Source organism: Brettanomyces bruxellensis, chromosome 9 (genome assembly GCF_011074885.1).
Source record: "Brettanomyces bruxellensis chromosome 9, complete sequence".
NCBI classification, from domain to species: domain Eukaryota; kingdom Fungi; phylum Ascomycota; class Pichiomycetes; order Pichiales; family Pichiaceae; genus Brettanomyces; species Brettanomyces bruxellensis.
This window is the reverse complement of record NC_054690.1, coordinates 2,241,428-2,268,395: the sequence shown is the minus strand read 5'-3', so window position 1 is coordinate 2,268,395 and position 26,968 is coordinate 2,241,428. Positions and strand designations below refer to the sequence as shown.

The 26,968-nt window shown below is 42.9% G+C and overlaps 8 protein-coding genes across 8 annotated transcripts; 5 read left to right on the top strand and 3 right to left on the bottom strand.

Moving 5' to 3' along the window:
• Nucleotides 1–340: 340 nt before the first annotated feature.
• On the top strand, nt 341–3,574 carry BRETT_002805 (uncharacterized protein; the record flags this gene model as incomplete). The annotated part of the gene is made up of 1 exon (XM_041281325.1): nt 341–3,574. One exon carries the CDS (start codon nt 341–343, stop codon nt 3,572–3,574), a length of 3,234 nt encoding a protein of 1,077 aa, XP_041139116.1.
• A 2,127-nt stretch (nt 3,575–5,701) lies between these two features.
• BRETT_002804 (uncharacterized protein) lies at nt 5,702–7,861 on the bottom strand (the record flags this gene model as incomplete). Its single annotated transcript, XM_041281324.1, has 1 exon — nt 5,702–7,861. One exon carries the CDS (start codon nt 7,859–7,861, stop codon nt 5,702–5,704), a length of 2,160 nt encoding a protein of 719 aa, XP_041139115.1.
• A 2,239-nt stretch (nt 7,862–10,100) lies between these two features.
• CYC1 (iso-1-cytochrome c) lies at nt 10,101–10,433 on the top strand (the record flags this gene model as incomplete). The annotated part of the gene is made up of 1 exon (XM_041281323.1): nt 10,101–10,433. One exon carries the CDS (start codon nt 10,101–10,103, stop codon nt 10,431–10,433), a length of 333 nt encoding a protein of 110 aa, XP_041139114.1.
• A 575-nt stretch (nt 10,434–11,008) lies between these two features.
• On the bottom strand, nt 11,009–13,516 carry BRETT_002802 (uncharacterized protein; the record flags this gene model as incomplete). The annotated part of the gene is made up of 1 exon (XM_041281322.1): nt 11,009–13,516. One exon carries the CDS (start codon nt 13,514–13,516, stop codon nt 11,009–11,011), a length of 2,508 nt encoding a protein of 835 aa, XP_041139113.1.
• Nucleotides 13,517–15,800: 2,284 nt separating this feature from the next.
• Nucleotides 15,801–16,868, top strand: BRETT_002801 (uncharacterized protein; the record flags this gene model as incomplete). Its single annotated transcript, XM_041281321.1, has 1 exon — nt 15,801–16,868. The coding sequence occupies one exon, from the start codon at nt 15,801–15,803 to the stop codon at nt 16,866–16,868; it is 1,068 nt and encodes a 355-aa protein (XP_041139112.1).
• Nucleotides 16,869–17,333: 465 nt separating this feature from the next.
• Nucleotides 17,334–19,355, top strand: BRETT_002800 (uncharacterized protein; the record flags this gene model as incomplete). Its single annotated transcript, XM_041281320.1, has 1 exon — nt 17,334–19,355. The coding sequence occupies one exon, from the start codon at nt 17,334–17,336 to the stop codon at nt 19,353–19,355; it is 2,022 nt and encodes a 673-aa protein (XP_041139111.1).
• Nucleotides 19,356–19,566: 211 nt separating this feature from the next.
• Nucleotides 19,567–20,698, bottom strand: EFB1 (Translation elongation factor 1 beta; the record flags this gene model as incomplete). Its single annotated transcript, XM_041281319.1, has 2 exons — nt 19,567–20,110; nt 20,619–20,698. The coding sequence occupies 2 exons, from the start codon at nt 20,696–20,698 to the stop codon at nt 19,567–19,569; spliced, it is 624 nt and encodes a 207-aa protein (XP_041139110.1).
• Nucleotides 20,699–21,846: 1,148 nt separating this feature from the next.
• On the top strand, nt 21,847–26,291 carry BRETT_002798 (uncharacterized protein; the record flags this gene model as incomplete). The annotated part of the gene is made up of 4 exons (XM_041281318.1): nt 21,847–22,954; nt 24,292–24,394; nt 24,677–24,684; nt 25,048–26,291. The coding sequence occupies 4 exons, from the start codon at nt 21,847–21,849 to the stop codon at nt 26,289–26,291; spliced, it is 2,463 nt and encodes an 820-aa protein (XP_041139109.1).
• Nucleotides 26,292–26,968: the final 677 nt, after the last annotated feature.

Here is a 26,968-nt window from a genome sequence, read left to right as displayed (position 1 = left end):
AAATTTTCATCATTAGGTATATGTATTTCAGTTTATACACCGTGGGCTTTCAGTAACTGAAATATATATTACATGATGTAATCATCAATATATTTAGGCCAGTTGATATGTGGCCCTGCAATTTGTGCGGCCCTATAATTTGTGTGGCGGTGCAGAGTACCAATGCGTGAAAAAAAAAGTAGAAACGCGTAAAGTGTGTAAAGCGTCAATAAACTACTTTTGAATATTCAGAAAGCATGTCATTAAATAGGATAACGTATACTCTTCGTTTTTTCTCCTGAAAATTGCAAAACCATCATATTTCTACACATAAACGTATTGGTGCGGTTTTAGTTGAAGAATGACTTTGGAATCCCCAGAAGACGATGCTGATACCAGCATTGGATCAAGATTAAGAAGGACTAACAGAAATATAAGGAAGAGAAGAGCAGTTGAAGACTCAGAGGACGAAAGTGAAATAATCAGTGATGATGAGGGCAATAATGAGGCCGGAAATGCAGTATCAGTGGATGATGCTGCTGATTTATCTTCTGAGGACGAATACAGGCCTGCTCAAAATAAAAAAAGAGGTGGCAGGAAAAAGAGAAGAATAGCCAGAAGTAATCATGATGAACAATTGAGCAATGAGGGTCTAAGAAATGTTTCTGGCAACATCGATGAAGTAGAGGACTTTGAAGAAAACAAGATATTCGAGGCTCTTAGTAATTCGGCTAAGCCAGTTTTCGAACTTGCAACCGAATGGATAGAAGCGTTTACTGATCAAGGAGAAGAGAGTGAAAACAAGAAATTCGACGCCGTGAAAGACTTTGTGAATTTCGTTCTACGTAGTTGTGGCTGTGTCTCGCTTGTTAAGCGGCATGATGTTATTGATCCGGATAGAGCTGACCAGACGGTCACGGAAGTTCAAGAACTGTTTTTAAGCCAAAAGCAGCATGAATATCCACTAGGATTGGGAAGTAATGCATCAATACCCGAGTGGAAAGGATTTAGAGCTAGGGCAGCAGAGTTTGTAGAGCAGATTGTGTTTATCGCAAGCGAAAGGGGTATTTTGTACGAGAATGATGACTTTATCGACACAATTGTTTCGTGGCTTGGAAGTATGTCTACCGTTGGTGAAAGATCCATGAGGTTCACCGCCACATTTTACAGTCTACAGTTAGAAACGACACTCTGTAAGATATACACACAGTCAAGCACGTTTATTGCGAGATGCCAGCGGCAATTGACATCGGAAACGAAGAATTTGGAGCGGTTAAAATCGATGGCTAGAAAACCAAGAAACGCAAAGCAAAGAGAGGAAGCGATTCAGCATCGAATTGAGATGATTTCTGACAATTCACTTTCGTATACCAAGAAGCGGGGCATTCTTGAGAAGCTGGTTAAGGATGTGTTTAGTACATTTTTTGTTCACAGGTACAAAGACACGAATCCGCAACTTCGTAAAGAATGCATTGCAAATCTGGGCATATGGGTTAAAGAGCTTCCAGAGCTGTTTTTCAAACCTGTGTATTTGCGGTATTTTGGGTGGCTTTTGACCGATCCCAAGGCTTCTGTCCGACTGCAAGTGTTAAAATCTCTCATTCCTCTATACCAAAGGCCAAACTCAGCCTCTGCCTTGAGACAATTCACAAGACACTTCAAAGACACGTTCATCCAGATGGCTGTGCACGAATCTGACACTTCCGTCAAAGTTTCTGCGATTTCTTTGCTTGGAGAAATGGTCAAAAACAGTTTTCTCGAAGACGATGAGACCCGCAAGATATCATCCCTTATATTCAACGAGAATGAGATGGATGAAGGCGGTGAAAGAACAATCAAGGAGCTTGCAAGGTTTGTTTCCGCAGTGGAGCAGGAGAAATACTCTGAATTTATGGAAGTGCGTGGATCCTCGCTCAAGTCGCTTAAGAAAAGTATCAGTTTGAATCTCAACGACATGCTCAAGTTTAAGCTGCTTTTCAAGGTTTTGGATGAAGGACACCAGTACTACCTACATTCTGGTGAAGTAGATGGCAGCGAATATGAGAAGTTGAGGCAGATTGCAGAGGCATTGTTCATAATCCCAAGATACAACATGAAAAATGAGTCCTTGGAATTCTTGATCTCATACATTCTCTTTGATTCCTCTTCTGTTACAGAATGGAGTGGTACAGTAAGATCGTCGCTTGAATTGTCAACTTGGGATACCACTATGATATTGGCGTTTATCTATGGAATCACGTCCTCGTTTGTGAAAGAGAGTAGTACATACAGAATAGTGATGTCTCGAAGATTCCACAGGAATTTGAGTGACATCAAAGACAGAGAGTACTATCTAGTTAAAATTATAACGTCCCTACCAAAGATTATCTCATTGGTGAGCACGGATGTCAGTTCGCTTGCTTTTGCATCGCTAATATTCTGCGATCTTATTAAAGGTGAATCTTCAGGCACAAACACGTTCAGAGAGACCAACCAGGAATCTTTACTTGTGGAAATTGCATTGCTTCTACTTCAGTACTATGCGGAGGCAGATCTTCCATTTACAACTTTGGAAACGGATTCCCAGTCCTATGCAAACTCTGAAGCCTATCCAATTGGACTGTTCTTCCAGTGCTTGACAGATGATTACACGGAGATCAACATCAAAATCGACAGTATGCTTGTTGGACTTCACGAGACGTTGATATCCTCGCTTGACAACACAAAGTTGTCGGAAGCGACAAATACCGTTCTAAAGTTGTTGTTGATAATGCAAGGAGATTTACTTTTTGATAAAGTCAGCAAGCTTTTTGTTGGAGATGTTGAAAATCTGAGTAAATTTGCCAAATCTGCTGTTTACAGCGAGCATGAAGATATGGAAAACAAGAAGTCGTTCTTCGTTGCAATATTTGATTTCTTGTGCCGTATCATTACCCACACATTGATTGAAGTGGCCATCTCAAGTCCAGAAAGCTTGATACAAACAGAAAATGAACAGCTTGAAATGTATACAGAGCGTCTTTCCAAGGCACAGGTGATTCTTGAGACTCTTGAATCCATCATAGAAGATGGTGATATAGGCATTTTCTATAAGATAGCTGCACTAAAGAGGTGGGCTGAGGTATATTCATTTCTCCAGATGGTTAACAAGCATTGCGTTGTTCAGTATGCAGCCGGTTCGGAGGGGGCCGAAGTGCTAAAAAGAGTGTTTAGCGACCCAATAAGGGGGTTGAATCTGGAAGAGAAGATACCAGATTCGCTCGAGGAGACGTTGGTATCCTTATTTGTGAGTATTGAGACCAAATACGGAGAAGCATCGGGTTTATTGGGAGATTTGACTGGAGATCAATCGGACACTACCGAAACGTCCACTGAGGAGCAAAATTTACTTCGATACCAACTTGTTATGGCGGGGAGAGCTCTTGAGATGTTGGCTGCGTGTGATGTTTTTAATGGTGACGTGAAATTCCGTGTAGAGAAGAATAAGGACACGTTGGGAGAACTCTACAAGAAAGAAATTGGTAATGCTTACGAGGAAGTTGAAAAATTGGGAAAGTACCTTGACCATCCTACAGAATTGGATGGCTTGGATGCTAATGGTGATGATGAAGCATGATGATGAGGGTCGGATAATGGTGATGATAATCTTGCTAATAAATGTGATAGTAATTCTAAATATGCATAACATGGGATAATGGTGATTGTAAGAATTATGGCAATGATGGTGAAGAGTGAAGATGTGGTGATGATTCAAATATAATTATTTTTGTATAAATACGTATGGATAAAGGAGTAATGGTTGCAAGAATAATACGCCTAAGGATTTTCTGGCATATAATAAAAATGATTGTAAAGGTGATGATGCGATTAACTTATTCTACAGAAAGAGAAGTCATTTTTTATCTCCTTTTGGTACACATACAAGCGTAATGAAGTACACTGCTAGTATAATGTAATTTATACAACATATTCAATTAAAGCATGCAGCAAGGTAGAACCGTCATTAGTGTAAATCTCTACGCACATGAAGAGACTCGCATGCAAATATATAAAACCTTTGGTCAGTAGCTGACAATATAAGATTGTGTTCTTCGATGTTCACGATTGAGTATTACCAATTTTGATAAAGCCCTTTAGGTTTATGCATTGTATTATTATTACCATAGTAATCAGTTTAATGCATTCATGGTAGTTCATAAAGTATATACATGTCACTAACATCAATCAAATATATCCTACTTTAGTGTGTTCATGGCATTAGCGTAAAAATTGCATTTAGTAGAGCACACATGTAATTACTTTCAAACAACGCGTTTTAATATTTCAATTGTATTAGCTTATTTTCTCAAGCCATTCAACTACTGAATTAGCATTAATAAAACTAGTTTATGCATGGTCTTAAGCTAAAACACATATGGTATATATGTGATTCGGAGATGTTCAGACCGACTACATGATACTAACATTAACGATGTTTTTATAGTAAATGCATGAACAGTTTAGTAATTGCACTACGGCACCAGCATTGGTAGTTCTCTATTGTATATGCATGGCAATAAATTCAAGAATGCGTGATTGGTGCATTCATGACGTCAATAAGTTCTCTGTGGTAAATTCATGAAGCTAGAATTGGAAACCTATTTAAAGCGTACAAAATGCCAATACACGGATTTTCAGTATATACAGGATTATCTATACACGGCCATTTAACTATGATCTAAGCTTTATAAGTACGAAAAAGAGTGTTATTGTTGCATACCTTTCATAGTACATACACTCTCAAAGACGCATAACTGCCGTAAAGTTTCAGTTTTGCATTCATGACAGTGGTCTTAGAATTCTTTTTAGTGGTTGCAGGATTATCAACAGAAAGCTTTTCAGTATATGCATGCTCAAAACACCTTTTTAGCATATATGGCATTAACAGAGATCTTGAGTATATGCATGCTCAGGTAATCTTTTTATAATGGATATAATTGGCATAAAGCTGCTTTATGATATGCATACCAATAATGTACGTGTACAATATTAAAGTAACTCTTTTGCATTAGCAGTGTCAATCATGTTGAGAATTGTATTTGTATTCTTTGCATAACTACTAATCGTAGCATTAATGTAACTCTTTCGCTATACCAGTTCGGAAATCTTAATATACTGATTTTCTTTGCATACCTAGCATAACTCGTTTACCATGCTAGCTCTGCAATATTATTCACTATTCTGCATATCTAACATATCTCTTTCACCATACTAGCACAGTAATATTTACATTTGCTATTCTGCATATCTAGCATATCCTTTCACTATATTAGCTCCACAATCTTCACATTCACTATTTTTCTTCTGCATTCCTAACATAACACTTTAGTATATGCATACCTGGATAATCCCTGCTGCCCACTTAACATCTCCAATATCCACATAACTAGATAATTTCCTTTACATACTTACCATCTTCAGTATCCACAACTTAGATAATTTCCTTCGCCTCCTTAGCATATATACACGCTTGGATAACTTCTTTGCATACTTAATATCTCCGCTATCTACAGCTTAACTAATCTCTTTGCACACTTAGCATATACATGCTTAGCTAAGCTCTTTGCACTTTATATCTCCAGTATCTACAACTTAGCTAAGCTCTTTTCTTAGCATATATACACGCTTAAATTATCTCTAGCACACCTTATCTACACTATTCGTATTCACGTTTACTATTCTGCATTCAGTATATACATGCTGGTTAAGACCGGGACGCAGCTGCCACGCCTAAGCTCTTTGCCCCCGACACAACATCGTACTCCGGCCGGGTGCCCCGGGACTTGATAACAGTGTTTGAGGTGGTTTTGACCTTGGAAATAGGCCGTCCGGCAACAAGTGCGGCGATCTCGTCACGCGTCAAAGTCTCGTACTGCAAAAGTCCCTCGGCGAGCCGCTTGAGCTCGACCCGGCGGTCATGCAGCAGCTTGCGAGTCCTCTGTTCGGCATCAACAAGCAACTTGCGGGTCTCCTGGTCGGCCAAGTCGCGGAGCTTGGGGGACCACGACTCCCATTTGTCCGAGAGCCGGACCGGACCAACGGCTTCGCACATCCCGTATGACGTGACCATTGCCCTTGCGGTGGCCGTCGCCGACGCCAAATCCGAGCTGCAGCCGGAGGTCACGTTTGCGGCGCCGTAGAGCATCTCCTCTGCGATTTTGCCGCCCATGCACACGTCAAGCCGCGCAAGGCACTCGCGGCGCGTGATGTCGAGTTTGTCCATCTCCGGGAGCTGGAACGTGACGCCGAGCGCGCGGCCCCGGGGCAAAATCGTTGCCTTATAGAGCGGTGTCGCGCCCTCCGTGTACAGCGCCACAATCGCGTGGCCCGCCTCGTGGTACGCCGTGTTGCGCCGGGTCTCCTCTGTCATCACCATGCTCTTGCGCTCGCCGCCCATGAGCACTTTGTCCTTTGCCCACTCCAGGTGCGCCATGCGCACGCTAGCCGCATTCTCCTGCGACGCGTACAACGCCGCCGTGTTCACCAAGTTCTTCAACCCTGCGCCCGAGAGCCCGGTCGTGCCCCGCGCAATCACCGACGCGTCCACGTCGCCCGCGCACGCAATGTTGCGCAGGTGGTGCCGCAAGATCGCAGTGCGCCCGCGCACGTCCGGGAGGTCCACCGTCACTATTTTGTCAAACCGGCCCGGCCGCGTGAGCGCACGGTCCAAGGACTCCGGGAAGTTCGTCGCGCCGATAACGACGATGCCCTGGGTCTGCGAGAATCCGTCCAACTCCACCAAAAGCTGGTTCAAAGTCTGCTTTGCGTACGCCTGGTCGCGCGCCTTCCGCTTTCCGCCGATAGCGTCCAACTCGTCGATGAAAATTATGGCCGGCGCACGCGCCCGCGCCTTCGCGAAAAGCTCCCGCACGCGCTTGGCGCCAACACCCACGTACAACTCGTCAAACTCGGACCCCGACATAAAGAAAAAGGGCACCCCGGCTTCACCAGCCGTCGCCCGCGCGAGCAACGTCTTACCCGTGCCCGGTGGACCGCTCAAAAGTACTCCTTTAGGCAACTGGGCCCCCAACGACGTGAACTTGCCCGGGTCCTTCAAAAATTCAACCACCTCCTGCAACTCCGCCTTCGCCTCGTCAACCCCGCAGCAGTCAGAAAAACGAACATCTGACTCCGTCACCTCCACCGCCTTGTCCTCCACGGACGAATTCTTGATTATTGACCCGTTGTCCACGAGGAAATTGAATCCCACGTATGCGCCATACGTTAACAATCCCACGGGCACAAGCCACTTCACCCACCGCGAAAAAACCATCCAGGGGCTTTCTGTCACAACCACGTGAAGCGGCTCCTCCCGCGATCCAAATATTCCTGCACCGCGTATCCCCGCACCGCTAATTTCTCCACTATTGTGCATCCCTGCACCACTTACTCCACCATCACGCATCCCTGCACCGCCTACTCCACCACCTACTCCAACTCCAAGTCCTCCCACATCTATCCCGTACGTCCGTGCAACCCCCTCGGCCTTGCGGCGGTCGCCCGTCTTTACCAACGCCTCCACGTACATCCTTGCACACTCGTTGTTGGTGGCTATTCCAGGTGTCTCGTATCTCGAAACCACAATATGTGGATAATTTGCCCGCAGAAGCGATCTGTAGAACCCTGCCTGCGTCCGGGCGTTTGCCAGTTCGTTGTTTGCCCGCTGCTCCTGCTCTGCCAACGAGCTGTTCACCCCGTTTGACCTCCCGCCGGCTGAAGATGCCATTCCCCGGTAAATGTCCTGTTTTTGCCAATGCTGCCGGGCAACAACCCGGGCCATTGCCCTTGAAGCCCCTGCTAGCAACGGCCTGGATGCACCTGCCATTACGGCACTCCTGCAAACTAGAAATCTTGCACTTGCCATGGGTCTATGGTGTATATTCTTGATCTCTGTGGTCTTTTTCTATCTTATCCTAAATTTATGCCAAAAGCTCACAGTAAGCTAGCTCACTTTACGCTTTTTTCTATACTTTTCCTTTCTATAAGCCCTGTCTATTGGCACTAGGCCTCCTGATGTGATATATGCCGCCGTAAATATGCAACCGCTCGCAAATTGCTAAAAACCGTTCGATCCATAAAGAAGATACCGGTGCGAAGTTGAGTCCACGCCTCTGAAAAATGCCTGGAGCATGTAAGAAAAAAAAATTGAAATAAAGTAAAAAAATGAAAATGATTTAGAATCGCTAGAAAAGTCAATAATCAATAATAATTTGGTGTCCCCCAGAAAGTCGTGGCTCCAGATTCCGTATTCTGTTTTTCTGGCTGAGTTCGCGCCACCGTATCCAGCCAAATCCTCTTAATTTTTTGATTTTTTTTGTTTTTTCTGTGCGCCACTTCCTGATGCTGGAATTCCCATAATTGGTATTTTAATGCTATTTAAATGCAATACCGAAAGAATGCATGAAGCATATCTCAAACTGATCTATCAAGTATAATCCTCTATGGGTGTGTTCCACACCATTCTAAGCATTTGCTCTAAACGCTTGGTAAATTTGAATATTTCATAACTCTTAATTCATGCCTAAGCACTGCCACTATTTCGCATACCCCACTATTTCTCGGTCGATCGACGCGCCTGTACATGAGCAAATTCCATCACACTTACTATGATTCATTACGCGCGGAACAACTCGGACCAGGAATCTATTGAAACAGTGATAATCAGTACTATGAACATTATCCATATGTTATCCTGACACATCTTACCAATGTCCTATTATCCTACTACGAGAACTTACTATATATCTACTGTGATAATTATACTACCATAATTATACTACCATAATTATCTATCATTACCACCATATTCATTTTCCTATGATCATTACTTGATGGCGACTAATCAAATAGCTATCTGCTTTATGAATTCGAACAGCAAGTCTCACAAAAAATAGATCGTGCTTTTCTTCAGACCCCGGAATTCATTCAAATTGAGGAAATGACTATCCTCAAAACGCCAAACGGCTGTTCTCGGCAAGGTACCTCGCATCTAACTAGGACTTTGTTTTCTCGAGAAACCGTTTTCAGCCAATCATGCAAAAAAAAAAAAAAAAAAAAAAAAAAAAAAAAGAGATGCTTTAAAATTAGAAAAAGCCTGACTGAACTGATTGACCGTCACCAAATATTGAATACATTAAATCGTACTAATTATATCACTAAATATGTTACTAAACACATAACTAAACACATAACTAAACCCAACTACAACATTCTCCACATCAAATCATTTCGTAAAATACAAATTTTTGCAAATACCCGCACATGTGTGCTGCCTCATTTAAACTGCTTACGTAAATTTCTAATCAAGGCTAGGCAGGGAAACGAATGACGAATGTTTATGCAGTGGAACAAAAAAAAACTGACTTGCAACTAAAGCGAAGTCCACCTTATCCTCGTTTAGGTCATTAATTCTCTTCGTCTACGAAAAGTGGCAAAAAACCTTTTGGTCTAAAGCCGGAAGTTTGTTGCCTAGTTCCGGTTTCTGCAATATGTGTGAAAGGAAGAAAACGAAAGGAGTATTCTAAATTATCATCCTAAGCTATCATCTCAAGTAATCACTAAACTTTCTTACCCCCTAATCCTGATCCCGCCCACTTTCAGCTTGTTTCATCTCTAATTTCTGCCTGATTGCCCAAAATTATACCCTATACCTTCACCAATATGCTAAACAGAGAAATTCGAATAAATGGTGCACAGCCTTGGTAAGGTTAAGCGCCGGCCAATGGATAAGCTACAAAATGTCAAGGATGGGACCATCCGGACAGAAATTATTGGAAATCATTGTTTGGGAAAAAAATTTAAGCTTAAAAAAAAAGAAAAGAGCCAACGCGAGGTTTGTTTCTTGCCGTTTTGTCGATAATCCGGCAGCTACAGAAAGAATGGATGAATGGATTCGAATTTATCCAGATGGTGCATAGAAAGCGGGAGAAAAAAATAAAAAAAAATTCAAAAAAAACTCATGGACAAATAAGGAACCGAGACTAGTTAAATAAACAGAATTCTCATGTTGAAGTCTCTTTCTCTTTCTTGAATACGTGTTTCTTCTTCATAGACATTCAAATTAGAAATAACTAAAACTTAATATTTAGTACAAGCACACAAAAATGGCTGCTCCATACAAGAAAGGTAACGCAAAGAAGGGATCTATGTTGTTCAAGACTAGATGTGCCCAATGCCATACTGTTGAAAAAGGGGGCCCTCACAAAGTTGGACCAAATCTTCATGGTGTTATCGGAAGAACTTCCGGTACTGCCGAGGGTTATAATTACACTGATGCCAACAAGTCGGCAGCTGTGAAGTGGAGTGAACAAACCCTGTGTGACTACTTGGAAAATCCAAAGAAGTACATTCCAGGTACCAAGATGGCTTTTGGTGGTTTGAGAAAGGCCAAGGACAGAAACAACCTTGTTGCATACTTGGCTGATGCCACCAAATGAGGTGCGGCAAGGTTTGCTGCTTGTTATTTATTTGGGTGCCGTGGTTTCGGGCTGTTTATTTTACCTGCAAAGAAATTAGACTCCACAGCCTGATTCCTCGGTGTCTGCCTGTCCAATGAAAAAACGGCATTACGTATCACATTGGGAGCACACTGCCCCTATTCTGGTGGGTGCTTTTATATTTATATTGTATTCATATTTATAAGGCATCTGTGCATGGCTCCTGTGAATACTGCCGCGCTGGATCTTGTTTCTTTTACATATTCTTGAATATACGTCACGTGACTAGTTAGAGAGAGTGGAGGAGAATTGAATGTAAGGTGGTGATGTGTAAGTAGGTGATGTGTAAGTAGGTGATGCTGTATATAGATAATTAATGGTATATTTAGGTAGTTGAATGTAAATAGATAATTAATGCTGTATCTAGGTACCTAATGCTGCTTTTAGGTAATTAATTATGTATCTAGTTAGTTAATAATTATGCTTAAAGCAGTTGACGAATACTTGCAATACTTCTAAGATAATTCTACAATACCTCTAGCCGTAAAACTTACGCTTACTCCATTCACATGTATCTATAAATCATTACTTCCCTCGATGCCTAGCTCAGCCACTCCAAAACTCAATATTCTCACCGAGTGGTCAGCACTACCCACTGCCAAGTAAATTCTGTCGGTATCTTCATGTCTTGGTGGGCGGAACGAGAGCCTGGAAATCGATCCATCCGGAGTCTTTGCCGGATCCACCTGAAGCAGCTCTTTTAGACTTCCGCGGTTATCCACCGAGTATATGTACATAAGACCGTTATCTAGGCCAACTGCGAGTATTGCGTGCTTTACAACAGACCCGGAATATGCATCGAGTGCAGTCACAGCAGAACTGAACCGCTCACTAGTGCAGATGTTGCTCACTGTGGTCTGGGCAGCATTCTCGAGCTCCCAAACCTTGATTTTCCTGTCTCTGGCACCTGTGACAAACATGCACCGGCAGATTGAGCTTGGGATCCAGCAGCAGTCCCATATGATCCTCGTGTGTGCCTTCGGCTGCAATGCGAGACGCACAAACTGTCCATCTTCGCCTTTTTGCCACAACGAAAACATCCTGTCCCTCGAAACACTCAAGAGATACTCTCCGGTAGGAGACCACCGAATACGCGTGATGGTGAGTTCGTGGCCTGCCAGTGTTTGGTCTAGCTGCTGCCAGTTGTCCGTGTTGAACAACCGGATCGCAGCATGCTTCTCAGAGTTCGATCTGCAGGCCGAAGCTATCAGTTTGCCGTCCGGCGACACGTCAAGTGTCGTGATCTCAAACCCATGGCCGTATAGTTTCTCCTTCTCGGGCCAAAGCGTGTATCTCTGGAGGTGATCCTCCAAAGGTGGGGCCTGCAACCCGGCCAACATGTTGGTTTTCGCATGCTTTTCTGGCCCATCAGACTCATCCGGCGATCTCCGAAGCTCGTCTCCCGACTCTGGACGATCCGCCTCCTTTTCAATCTCTTCCTCGATGTCTTCCAGGTCTGCCTTGTTAGAAAGGCCCAATACTGGGAGGCTGGCACTCTCCGGCATGCTCTCGTTGCCGCCTGCCACATTTGTCAACTGTAAAAGGAGATCTGCAACCGATTTCGGCTCGTCGAACACTCGGATCACCTTTTCGTCCCCGGCAGACGCAAACCGCGTCTCTGTAATTGGCTTAACGCAGATCATATCGTAGCCATGGATCTGCGGCCTCGAGAATTCGTGCCATGGAGCCTTATCCGTGTCCAAATTGCATCTTCCCGCCTGCTCTTCACGACTGTGCTTCGTCCACTGTGCAAAAAGCCTCGTAGTCTGGTCCAGCGATGTTGCAAGCAAGTATTCTCCAGTTTTGGACCATTCCACATCCGTCACCTTACCGGATGGTCCAGTTAGTGACGCGTTCTGCAAATATTCAGCCGTCTTTGGACCTAGACTTGTGTCCTTAGGCTCGTTTTCGTGATACCAGCACCTAAAAGAGCCGGTTTTCCCGTTTGTAAGCACAATCTCACGCCCGTACACCTCGTCCACTATCCATCTGGAGCAATAGAACCCACCGGATGAGCCCGTGGCAGTCGAAGCACCCTTGATTGCCATCTCACCAAGCCGGACTTTCGAAATCCACACTCCACTTACTGGATCCGGCTCCCAAACTATAATCGACGAGTCTGCAGACGCAGAAAGAAGCCGCATCTCCGTTGCATGCCAGCAGAGACTCGATATCCAATCATCGTGGCCCATTATGATCGCATCGAAGTTCACTGCACACCTTGTGCTGCCCCCAATCGTGAATTTATACAGCTTGTTGGAGAGAAGCCGCAATTTCGACTTGTCCTGGTCCGAGTTGTCGATTTTCTCGTTGAGGCACAGCTTCCAGAGCCTGATCCATCTGTCCTGGGAGCCGCTTGCAATCACAAACTCGTCCTCGTCTATTCGCTTAACTGCCAAAGCTCTAATCCAGTCTTCGTGTCCTTCCAATTTGGCAGCACAAGTTATGGATTCTGCATTGTTGAGGTCCAAACTGTACACGTATAGGTTTGGTTTCGTGCCCCCAACAAACACAACCAGCTGCTCTGGCCTCACCTCAATTGCACTAACCGATAACGGATAGAACTCGGAGTTGATCTCGAATTTTCCAAATAAGCTGAATTTTTCACTTCCGTCTTCAGCCATACTCCACACTTCAACTGCGCCGGATGCACGGCCTACTATTAATATCTTCTCATATCCAGCAGGACTATTTATGCACGTAATGCTGCTCTTCTCTTCATCTTCTTCAAATGTTTGCTTGATGCTAAATGTACCGTCATCTGTATATTTCCAGATATTAGTGACACCATCTTCAGCCCCAGAGATAAGAAGTTGATGTTCCGGCAGCCATTTTACCACCGTAACAATTGCAGTGTGGCTCTTGAGTGTTTGGCAAAGACGGACATCAAGATTCTTTGAAAATGGCGTGGTTATTGCAACTGTATTTCCTGCTCCATATGCTATTCTGCGTGTTTGATCATTGTAATCGAAAACCTGCAACTCACAGTTGCACCCAGAGAAAATAGCATTCACTTCCACCATATTTTTTCAAATATTCCTGTATTTGGACCTATTGTACAAGTTCTCCCTGCGTATGGTTATCATTTAAACTGTTGTTTAAATTGAAATGCTCTAGATAAGCATGGCTATGGTGAGTGAAAAATTGGAGGCCCGAGATTTGACTTAAGATTTTTTGTCCTGCTTGTGGTGTATGGATGCGACCTATTTAGGCTTTCCACAACCGCCGGTGTGTCATAAAGTTGAATCCTTCTGAAAACCCGTAAGGTCAACAAAGAATATTTTATATTTGATATATATCACTTAAAAATGTAAGTAGATCCTATAGTATATGATGACCCAGAGCAAGAGCTTTGAACGTAAGGAAATATAAGTTTTAATTAATTAACAGACAGAAGAGAAACAAAAATTACCAATACTGAAACATACCACAATATTCATTGAGATAGTTGAAGGTGACAGCAATTACTTTGTAAAGTTTTCGTTGGCTGGAGGGTGGTATGTTTTAAAGTTCGAAAAGCAAATGATACAAAAAGAGCTCAAAAAGAAGGTATGAAAAAGATAGGTAAAGGAGTAATGAACATACTGAAATACCACTAATACTTAAAAGTGAGGTATCTTCAATAAAACAAGGTAGGAAAGTCTTATATAGACGCGACTATTGACGAATATACTACGTTTACTGTCCAGTTAAGATTACTATTTGTACCACTGCCTAAACCTGACCAAAGCAGGGCTCGAGAAGGCTTTCAACCGGATTTCAATGAAAGAAAACTATATTCATCGTTTAATACGAAAATAACGAGATCAAATTAAGTTCCCACTCGTAATACATACAATACTTCACGTACTTCACCCTTTTAACGGCTTTAAACAATCCCAATACATATTCAACACCCGGAGTTACTTCGTAAATCTCTTCGGCTTTTAGTTATTCCTGTGAATATGGAGATTTAAACACAGACACATCAAGATAGAATATTTATAGAGTGTGAGATATGATCGAAAATTCCGCCGGAAATGCTACCATCAGCCACATAAAAATGAACACTTCGAGGCTACAGCGAGAAATATTGGCTTTAGTTGAACTATGAATAACACCTTTTTGTAGAAATGCCAAGAAAATGTGATACTAAAGTGTCTAAGTGTACTTTTTACTCTAAAATATACTACCGAGCTCAACGTTAAAATATAATTTTCCGATTCTTCTATGATAAAGACAGCTGCAGAAAGTTTGCAAATGACATTACTAATTATTTTGGGTGTTCGTAAACGGTTGGGATGCTACTACATTACCTTAACAGGGAGTATTGGTAACACATTTGGAAAATAATTTGGGCCAGACATACTACTTAATTGCCGATGAAGGCTAAAGACATTTCTAAAGTTAGCGTAGATGTCCAATTTCGGATAACAAGTAGAATTGAGGGTTTTGCATGAAAGCAATCAAAAACCATTAAGTACATGAAGTACCAAAACGAGCACTTGGGAGCAAACCCCGTTGGTATACGATAAGGCTGTGTTGGGCAAACTGTTATGTAAATTAGATTGGTTTTGCATCTGTTAGTCAGGACCTTTACTCAGTTATATTCCAAGCTTTAAAGCTTCTCAGCCAATATACACTGAGCGTATCTTAATCTCGAGCTGTCTGTCTTGGCATAAGTATAATGCTATTTTTTAAAAGGTCGTTTGTGGCAGTTTTTTTTGAAAAGTACTTCGCGTGAAAAAAGCTGCGACAAAAAAAGGTAAATACCGAGATACGAGCAAAAGTGAAGATTCAGTGAAAATTTCAATGATGAAAAACTCATTACCATCGTTTATTTTCAAGCACAATAAGCATATGTGACTTTCATTAAAATTTCTTTCTGCGAAAAAGCATTGTTGATACGACGGAAATGGAGGGAACCCTACAGATAGAGAAATCATGGATGGGGCGAATAATTAATTGAGCCAGAAAATAGAAGGATCCCCAACAAATTGGATAGTTTTGATTAATTTTTTCTGTGCAATTGTTAGAGATGGGGAAACTGCTCAACGGTGAATTTATGAGGAACAATATGCACAGGTACGACCTGAGGACTATACGAGGAGTTATAACGGCCTCAACAGGACATAGCAGCGTATTTGTATTTATGGACAGACGGGATTTATTGATTATAACCACCGAAAGCAGATGCAACCAGTCAAGTATTTAATCGGTGCAGTTTCCAAAAGATGTAAAGTAAAATGCCCCCCTCAAAAACGTTTAAACATGGTTAAAACAAGTTAAGCAAGGATAAGCTCAGCTTTTGTCAGTCCAGATTGAACCATGAAGCTAAACATTCTTTTCACATTCTTGTTTTTGGGTGTCGTCCGTTCGGCTTCCCTATTTAGTGCTCTTGAAGAGTGCTTTGCGGAGCCACCAACGACGAACTTCCCAAATGTCAGGAGTGAGCTTGTGCAGTTTGCAGAATACTGTTCTCTAGCCTACTGCATGCCAGTTAACGCCTTGAAAGACGGAAACATGACTACTGCATGTTCAATTTCCTCCTGTACCGACAATACCGACAATCAGCAGGTTATATACCAGTTTGACAGCGATGTTTCTGGCCTCATTGTTCAGGATAACACCACCCAGAGAATCGTCTTGATCTTCAAGGGAACGACTACTCTTGAGGAGTGGGCAATTGACTTTGCAACCACCCATTCGAAGTACGTTCCTTACACTGTGAGCGAGGGTATCAACACAGTTGATTTCACGTGCAAGAACTGTAAGGTGCACACCGGCTTCTATGACGCCACAAGTGTGTTCATGAAAGATGCTTTCAAGAAGATGGTTGAGCTTCACGAGAAGTTCCCAGACTTTGAGATTGATGTCACTGGCCACTCCTTGGGAGCTTCATTGGCCGTTCTTGCTGCCAATGAGTTGAGATTGGTTGGAATGGATGTCACGCTTATCAACTTTGGTAGTCCAAAGGTCGGAGACCCAAACTTCGCTTCATGGATGGATGACTGGTACGACACCACTTCTCTCACTAGCTTCTTGAAATCTGGTAGCGGTGATGAACTTCCAACAAACACATACACCAGAGTTACGCATTACGGTGATATTGTTCCCCTCGTTCCATTCGCCGTGATGGACTTTTCACATTGTGGCTCTGAAGTCAGAATCAGTGAGGATGAGTCAACACTTCAAACTAGAGGATGTTGGTCTCTTTGCCACGAGTTACAGGACTGGGATAGTGTTTCTACCTCGGCTCTTGAGGCTATTTCCGATGGCAACTGGCTTGCTGCACTCGACACTGAGGAAATCATTGATCATCATCTCGATTACTTCATAAATGTTGGTCAGTGCATGATTTCTACGCTTTTGTCCGATCTTGGAATTAGCTCTTAGACCTACGACAAGAATTATGCTTTTCTTTAAATAGACCGTTTATGTGTATGAATACAAATATTAAATAACGTATAAGGACAACACAGTAGCACATTACGGCACACAACAATCTTTGTATTGTCGTGCGGTATTAGTTTGGCCTCGGTAACCACATCGGCGCTTCTCTTTTCCGATGCTTATTTTTTTATCTTGTTCTGATTTTATTTTTATTTTTTCTTTCATTTCGGCGCTTACGATTTCCTTATCGGGACATTCGTCTACCGAAGAAAGATGCTTTTCCTTATCAATAGATTCGTTGATGAAGCGGAAAGTCCTTTGTTTCGATACCATAGCCGGGGATGTGTTTATCCGAAGTATATATGTGAGAGAAACACCGATGGGTATTTTAGTTAAAACTAACTGCGACATTAACATTCAAGGGCCATCGTGCGTATTTGCAAAAACAATTTCATGGAAATATACCGTATGGTGAATAAAGGAACGAGATCTAGAAACGGCTGTCTGACATGTAAGAGGAGAAGACGGAAATGCGATGAAACAAAACCGTTCTGCATGAATTGTCTAAAATCCGGCCGGAAATGTGAAGGATATAGTCTTCAACTAGTGTTTGATGTGGATGATCCCAGAAACCAGGGTCCGGTGAATATTTCGTATAATTCGAAAGGTGAGAAGAAGTTTGGATTTAGAGGTCGGCCTCGGATGAAGAGGCGGCTTTCTAAGGTGGACAAGGATAAGAAGAAGAGCATCACAAAAAAGTCAAGAGTGCAACCTGAGAAGAAAACAAGCCCAGATGTGGGAGCTGAAACACAAATGGCAGGATTAAGCACAGACTTCATGAGTGCATTTCGAAGCTATGGAGCAGACCAGTTGGAGCAAGAGAGCAGCACAGATCAGAGTTCAGATAAAAGCAGCGATGTGGACATTGCCGACCCGTTTCAGTTTGAGGATGCTTTGTATGACGGACTGGACTATCTACTGGATAACAACTTCAACGAGTTGCGACCGAGGGAAATTGCTCTATCACCATTTAAGTCGAAAGCAAAGCTGCCCAGTCGGAATTTGAACGAGGAGATAGGGTCATTTTCGGCGGTCCAGGACCAATCAGAGGATAAGCAGGCGGAAAAGATGCAAACACTTGCTTTAAAGCCAGACCCAGACCTATTTGCTGCAGATAGCAGCGAGGAGAAGATGTTGGAATTCCAGAGATCATCGCCCCAGGATGAAGTGCTAATGCGGCACTTCTTCGAGAAGGTGATCTATCTTTTGGATGCACATCCACACAATCCTTGGCCCGAGATGATGATCCGGTTTTGCGGATACGAGTTGGCGAGATCGTGCTTTCTATCGTTAAGCTCAATTCACATGTATGTGGACAGCCGAGGGGACAAGTTCTACCAGAAAGGGGTGCAGCACATTGACACGACCATGAAGTATTTGATGAAATACGTAAAATCGAAGGACGATACTTTGTCAAGCGGCCAGAGACAGGCACACTGGGCCAGAAACTTGTATGGCACTCCGGAAGAGGAAATGTCCCAGAGTACCTACGAGGCCACATGCATAGTGGGGAGGGTGATGAAGAACTTGAAGAAGGAGACACGCAAAAGAAAGAGATCGAACTTCTTCGTGATTCTCTTGCTGCTTTACGTCCACATCTTGTTTGCGATTCTTGAGTCCGGCAGGTCGGCGCTTAGCAGGACCTTCTTCAAGTTGTTTGCTTCGATTGTTTCCGACAAAGTTTACTGCACTCTGCTCCGGAGGATCACGCAGTCTCAGACCATGATCTGTGTTTTATCGTGGTTTGACACTGTTTCAGCCTTGGTCAGTCCAGATTACCGACTCCCGTTCTCAAAACCGGAATGGTACGGCAGCAAAAACGAACTTGTGTCCACAGCCAAGATGAACGGCTGCCCCGGAGAGATATTCCAGGTGCTCAACAAGATGTGCTCATTGCGGCATGATGTGGGTGGCTACTGGCAGCAGGGGAAGTCGGAAATTACGGAAATAGAGCGCAATTCCCGGTTTCAGACTATGGAGATGGAGATTCTTCGGTATCGGGACTATGTTCCACCCAGTTTGGACGGATTTGATGCTCCCTATGCGGAGAGACTAAAGGGGGCACAATGCTGGGCAATCGCCGCTTACATTTATCTCATTGACATCTGCAGAATGGGCCAAAACTACACGGAGAAGATCGATTGCCTAGTTAGGGAATTCTTGGCCGTCTATGACGGAATGAACTGGGAAGGCCCAACTGTCACGCAGATGGTTTGGCCGATCCTTGAGGTGGGTCTGTGGTGCAAGGAGGTGGACGAAAGACGAAAGGTGCTGAATTACATGGAGAAGTTGTACAGGACGGTCAACATGGGGACGATTAAGACGATAATGGAGATAGTGAAGCAGCATTGGCGAGATGGTAGGAGTCTTGACGATATTCTTGCCGGCAGGAAGTGGCAGGGTGCGGGAATTGATTTTCTTCCGTGCTAGGTGAAGTTATATGGCCAGCACTAGACCCTATTCTATATATTATTTACGACATTACGCTTTCCAGGCAGAATCAAAATAGATGGTAGCTGCTCTTTTTAAATTATACGAGAATACAGACAACAATCATAGGAGTAAAGATATAAAAGAAAAGGGAAAGAGCAAAAAGAGTACTGCTCTTGGGATTTTCAGCAAGGAAAGACGGCCCAGCAACTTACAACTTGGCCATGGCGACAATGTCAACAGACTGGACCCACTCCTCACCATCTTCCTCGACCTTCTCCTTGACATCATCCTCAACGGAGACCTTGTCATCCTCAACAACAACGTTGATCTGCAACTTCTTGATACCGAAACCAACATCGACGAAACTGTGAGAACCCCACACCAAACCGTCCATCTTGATGCTCTTAACGAACTTCAACATGGCTTCAAGATCGGTCTCGTCATCCCATGGCTTGATATCGACGGTAACAAGAGACTTGGCGGCAGCCTTTGGCTTACCAGCCTTCTTAGCCTGGTATGCAGCAACTCTCTCAGCCTTGAGCTTCTCAGCTTCGGCATCTTCCTCTTCGTCATCATCGAAGAGATCGACATCATCATCTTCTTCATCGGCAGCAGCAGCTGAAGCCTTACCTGCTGGCAAAGTCTCGAACTCTTCAGTGAAGGAAGCGATGTGGTTGAACCATCTGGTGAAGCTTGGGTAAGCTTTCTGGAAGGCCTTGTAGGTGGTAACATCAGCCTGGGTGGCAGAGGTACTAGAGCAAATGGTTGGTTGTTAGTATTATTGAAACGAAATGGCTTTTCAAAGATCCAAATTCTCACTCGAACAATTTAGTTTAAGGTAAATTGCTGTATTGCTGACTCCAAAAGGTGTTAAATAAGACTGATAGATACGGACATGATATTTCTACCCATCCATATTTTTCGTATCTTAAATTTTTTAATATTTTTCACATTTTCATTTTCAATTTCAAACTTCATTTTCATATTCACTTGAACCTTGAACTTCTTTTTCAAACCTCTATTCACGTTCACACCTCACATCCTTTTCACACTTTCTCTTCACTCATATCAATCAGAGATGATGCCGTAGCACCTTTCTAGTTTTACTCATTTGGTGGGTCTTGAACCACCTCGGAAACATGGACCAAAGAATTTAATTCATCATAATGATATGAGCGGATGAACCAGCGTGTAGAGAAAAAAAAAGCAGGCAATTTTAGGCAGTCGCCCTTGGATATTCATTCTATTTCTAATACTTACCCTTCAACGTATGACTTGTCCTCAAGGAACTTGTCCAACTTGGTTAGAGTGTCAATGCTAGAGAAATCGGTGAAAGACATTTTCTGATTTGATTATATGCTGCAACAACTGTTATCTGGAGCCTTGTCAGTAGGGGGTCTGTTCAAAAAGATGCCTTTAGTCTTAAACACATAAAACGTTGATGTATATCTAAGAAGTAATAAATCAGTGCGACTTGCCATTGCAGGAAAAGCTGAAAAAAAAAAAATTTTTTTCAATTCAGAGTGGAAAAATTTTTCGCACTGTCCGGCAATACCTACAGAAATGATGAGGGTAAATTTTTCCCTCTTCTTTTTCTCCCTTCTTTTTTGTTTTCCTCTTAATTTTTTTCGACATGGATTTTTCTCCACCAACCACTATCTCATTTTTCAATCATACTAAGACCGAGTTAATTCATTTTTTTCGTACTTTTCACACTTGTTCTCATTCGTCCTCAGTGGTGCACGGATGCACACATTTTTTGTGTTGAGAGTTGTGCTCAGAAAACTTAAATTAAGGCTGTGCTACAAATAAGGATTTCGAGATTTCTAAAGAATCTTCTGGTAACTAGTTTAGCAGGATATAGATACGACTTTAGTATTGAGGGCAAACGAAGGCAAACAATATTAAAGATTATGTGTCATGTCGAAAGACGCTAACTGACATCTAGAATGTTCTGATAATAGAAATTAGAGAGAATCTTATTTGTGAATGTAAAAAGTAAAAGTAATCGTAGGACTATATAAAGATGGTCCTTGTCAGTGACTTTGAAACTTCTACGTGATGTGAATAGGTTTATTGAAGATAAGAAACTAACGAACAAACTAAGGAATTTAGTGATAATATATCTAAGTTGTCTTATCAGAAAACCACGACTGATATTAGTTTTGAGACTATAGACGGGACTATCATCTTTTATAATTAATTCATTTTCTTATTTTATTTCCGGACTGTCATCATTTTGAAGCTATTTTTTTTTTCCGACTTCAACTACGCGAGATACATGTAGTTTAACGTTTGACCAAGGGAAGAACTCATCTGTAAAAGAAGGCCAAACAAAAGATATTCACTTGGTGGTTAAATTGGATTTTTAAATCTGCCATCACAGTTCTTTTAGATTTGAGCTTTACTACCCAGGTTTGCGTATCTACTTGATATTAATACAAACACACATTTCAGCAGCTTCTAGTTCTCTTTAAAAACAACAAAAATGAGTTCAGGTGACATTACGGCACCACCAGTCACAGATAGACCACTTTTACCACAGGGATTGTCGACATCGCTTTCTGTGAGACTGAAGAATACTGCAAATGCGCTTTTTCCGACGTCATCCACTGCCAGAGGGTCAAAAAGATCAACAACCAGAATAAACTACGCAGAGGACTTTGATTACGACTTTGAGGATGATGAGGATGATGAAGATTACGATGGAGACCGCGGGAACATGTATGGTAAATATTACAATTCGCAGGAGGTGAATCTTTCGAAATATCAGGGCAAGCAGGCACCTACGGAGGATCCAAAGGCGGTTTTTACAGAATTTCAGATGCTGTCCAATATGGCAATGCCAGAGGAGAATGTTGCCCTCAGGATCAAGATGGATGTTAATGGAGCACCAATGAGGGATCTCCTGATATGGAATTTGAACGAAACACTAGTCACACCAGAGATGTTTGCCTCGACGATGTGTGTGGAGTTAGACATGCCGAAAAGTGCGGAAAATCAGCTTGTGAGTCAGATCGAGGAGCAATTGAAGTCGTGCAGGGAAATTCTTGGCACGCCAATCCCAATACTCCAGCAGCAGAAGGAGTTTCACGTGATTCTTGATCTCTCAATCAACTTAGGAGAGCAGTTTTACTCGGATCGGATTGAGTGGGACATGCTAAACAAAACCGTTACACCAGAAATGTTCGCCGAAAGCGTGGTGAAGGACATATGTTTGCCTCGGGAATTTATCAATGCGATTGCCTTTTCGATATACGATGAGCTCTTGAAAGTGAGGAAGGATTTGATTGAAAATCCACAGCAAATTCCTCAGTACACGGAATCTCTTCCATTGTATAATTACACATACCAGCCACCAACTGTTGAAGGCTTTGCCATGGCCGAACTTCAAGGTTTGCGTCATGATAGAAGAAAATACGGAGAAGAGTTCTGTCCTAAATTGGAGAACTTAACCGAATGGGAAATTGAGAGGAGAGAGACCGAGAAAGATAGAAATATGAGAAGAAGAAAGAGAGAGACGCTGAGAAAAGTGGTAAGCGGAACAGCGCTTAATAGAGATCATGGCCCTAAGCGGAGATACGATGAGTTGGAGGGTACGTGGAAAAATGTTTGAGAGAAGAAATAGAAAGATGCTGAAGAGAAAGTATTGGATAAAAGCCTGATAATAGGCCGGACTTGGAGATTGGAGATTGCATTCATACTGTTTGGGGAAGTCTGCTGGTTTTAGCAGGGTAAGAGGAAAACTAAAAAAGCTGATGAGAGAAGTTGGGAAGAAGTTAGAGAGAAATTGGAAAGGTTAGGATCGTGAATTTGATTTCAGCCGTTGGAAATTCAGGCTAAAATTAGCAATAGTCAGCAATAGCGAATGTCAGCCAGTTAAAACGAAACTCGACGAGTTTTAGCCAGTTTCAGCCAAATTTAGAAACTAGGATTTGCGTCTGAGGTGTGTTTCATGACAGGTCCAGTTTCAAGTGTATTATGTATGTATGTACCTTTAGCAATAAAGCAATTGTATGGTATCTCGCACTAATAGGCAAGAACCAAATGTAGGCTTAATTCGCGGAATTTTTCTCCGTTGCAATTGAATGGATATGGGGGATAAAAATTATTCAAAATAATGATTTAATAATCTACTCCTCCCTGCTTGTTGTCAAAAGCTCGGTTCCTGATCTATTTTTCCCCATCTGGTCGGAGTGTGAATTCTATTTCTGGCGTGAGTGCTTTTTTATTTTTAGCGTTGCTGCATTGTGTTCATCCTTCATATTTTTTTACAATCACAGGTTTCTGATTATTCTCAGCTTATTTCACTATCCTATTGTGTGATTTCTTTGCATTACGCGTGAGCAGATGAATGCGTAAAATTTTGTTGCCAAACAACGCCTGCATTTTATTCCCCCAGGCCGATCTTACTCTACAGGGGAACCGTATGGTGGAATTCACGCAAAATCTTTTCTTCTCCCATTTTCCAGGGTGCACAGAAATTCTGCCCGGGGACAATTTCAGTGCACATTTCGGCAAGTGCAGGTGGGAATTCTCCCTGCGCACGTGCCAGACCTGTTGCTAGGGTTTGGATTTTGAACCTGGATGTGTGTCAGTGAATGTGTATGGGTAGGTGATTCATTAAGTAGCTAATATGTAATTATTAAATCTAAGAGACATCAATAAATTGGCGTAAAAGCCGGGGAAAAATATAGAGCTACAGCTAATTCACCTGATCTACGGATGCAGTATTCTGGACTCTGTTGCACACAGTGTTCTAGAATATTGATTTTTGGAAGTTTTAGAGTAGCAGATTGACAAAAGCAGGAGGATATGTATTGGCGGGATTGCTGGTTTCATTTTTAGGGATTCTGTTTTATGTTATGGATTGTGTTTTATATTATGGATTGTGTTCCATCCTAGGCCTACATGTCAAACAATTAACCCGTAGAAAAGGACCCGGTAAACTCGAGCTACCAGGCCGCCCTGCCCGGTGCCGTGCCCGGCGATTCCACGCTTCCCCGCCGGGCCTGCCGGGCCTCCCCAGAGTGGCAGTACCCCGGTGGCCTGTGCCACGCCCCGGCGGAAATTTCCGTGCATCGCGGTGGCAAAAAGACGGCCTATGCAGCATTATTCGCGCGGATTTTTCCTCTCAGAATATTTTTCTTTTATTATTTTTCCCCCGTCCTAGCCCAATTCCAAACTAGGCTCCAGGATTGGTCCCTCCTGCACTATTCTTAGATCAGCATATTTGTCTGTTCCATTCCATTTTGCATTTTCCAATCTCAAACTGAATGCGACTCCATTTCCACTCCTGACATTCATTTCTGATTCAGCGTTTGCTGTATTTTTGCATCGCTTTCTCTTCAACTAAACTCTCTCTTGCTCCTTTTTTATTCCGCTGACACTTTAATTCAATTGCGTATACCATCTCATCTGGGCTTAGATAGCACATTGAGGCACGTGAGCACATTGAAAATTCCAGGAGGCTTTGTTAAAAAAAAAAAAAAAAAAAGTATAGCATTAGCAAGCTAACAGCATATTTAACGAGCAATAGCAGCCCTTAGACGATAAATGGTTGGGATGCAGAACTGGAAAATATACGATGCCGAACGGTGCAGGGCATTGTTTCGATTTCGGCCGTGGAAGACATCATTTCAGAGATATAGGAAGCAGCTTTTGCTTGCAGTGATAATTCTCTACATAGTGATTCATTTGGCAGTCCAGGGCTCAAGTGGGACGCTGAGCTTCCTATCTGAGTTCGAGTTTGGGGGCAATGGGGATGATTTCAAGACATTGAGTCTTCGGCTGAGGACAAAGAACAAAATCGATGACAAAAGAGCGTCATTGAGAGAAAAACTGGCATTTTACTTTCCATACGAGCCTGAAAAGCCGGTCCCTAGGACTGTGTGGCAGACCTGGAAGTGCGGGGCGAAAGACAAGAGGTTCCCGAAGAAGTTCCGGGAACCGCACCGGTCGTGGAAGGAGGGAAATCCGAAAAGTGACGTTATTATAGTGGCAGACGACCAGGTGAAGCAGTTTATTGATAAGAGCTTCGGAAAGATCCCGGAGGTTGCCACAGCGTTCGACATACTGCCCTCAAACATTCTCAAGGCGGACTTCTTCCGGTATCTCGTGATTTTTGCCCGTGGAGGCACGTACACAGATCTTGACACGTACTGCTTGCAGTCTATAGACAAGTGGGCACCGTTTGATGCCAAATACAGGACTGGTGCCTCGGGGGAAGTGTCGAGAGTGAAAAAGAGGGGTGTTAGGGTCTCAAAGCGCCAGGAGGAGCGAGGTGTGGTCTCAAAGCACCAGGAGAAGCAAGACGTGGCCACTGGGCCACTAGATACACCGGTTGGTATGACTATCGGCATAGAGGCGGACCCCGACAGACCGGACTGGGCCGACTGGTACGCGAGACGGATCCAGTTCTGCCAGTGGACGTTTCAGGCGAAAAAAGGGCATCCGCTTCTCCGAGAAGTGATCATCCGCGTGGTCGAGGAGACGTTCCGGAAAAAAAGGATGAACCGGTTGAAATATGTCGAGGGCAGAGACAATGGTGATAATGTGATGCAGTGGACGGGCCCGGGCATTTTTACGGACACGGTGTTCGATTATCTCAATAATGTGGTTAGCAGAGGCAAAGCTGGAGACGGATTTGGGGTTGGATCTCAGTACTGGGTGAAGCATAAGAAATACGACATAAAAAAGCGGGAGACGGATGTTGATACGGAGCTTCCTGACTCCAGCAACCGCCAGGTGAACCGCGAGAAGTTTGAGAATATGCAGGAGCCTGTACTTGTGGATGATGTGATGGTTCTCCCAATTACCAGCTTTAGCCCCGGGGTCAACCAGATGGGTGCCAAGGACACAAGTGACCCTATGGCTTATGTGCAGCATCTTTTTGGCGGTACCTGGAAGCCTCAGAGTGAGAGAATGCAGTGATGTGGGGCTTGATGCGGTTACATTGAAGAGATGAGAATAACTGGAGAGGAAGAAATGCAGAAAGATAGAAGAAGAATTCAGATACAAATTCAAAGATAGCTCAAAGGATAATTCGAAGAGAAAGCAGCTCAAGAGTGGGCAGAAATTTGGGAAGGCGGAAAAGCATAAATTTGGTAGAACAGAGACTCGACAAAACAGAAGGTTGATAAGAGAGACTTTCAAAACGGAAATTGATAAGAGGCACTTGACAAATCATTATGAGCTAGTACAGAAGCTTGGATACGTGTTTATGAATTGTGCTGATGCTGTTTTATACGGTTGAAGTGGTCTCCTACAGATATATATCTATAAAATTAACATGGTTGATATCAGGTGTTAAATATGTAGGCTATTAGTGCGGTTTGTAGGTTATTTGTGATATTATTAGTGCGGTTTGTAGGTTATTTGTGATATTGTTTGTGAAGTAAGTGGGCTATTGGATTATTAGTAGGGTTATCAGTAATTTGTGATCTTATTTGTGATCCTATTTGTGATCTTATTTGTGATTTTATTTGTGATAATTTGACAGGCTATCTGGGGTTACTAACAAATATTATGTAATCATCCAGGCTCGCCCTCCTACAATAAGACTTCATTTCTACTGATAAGCGATTTTTTTTTTCTCAGATAACACATTC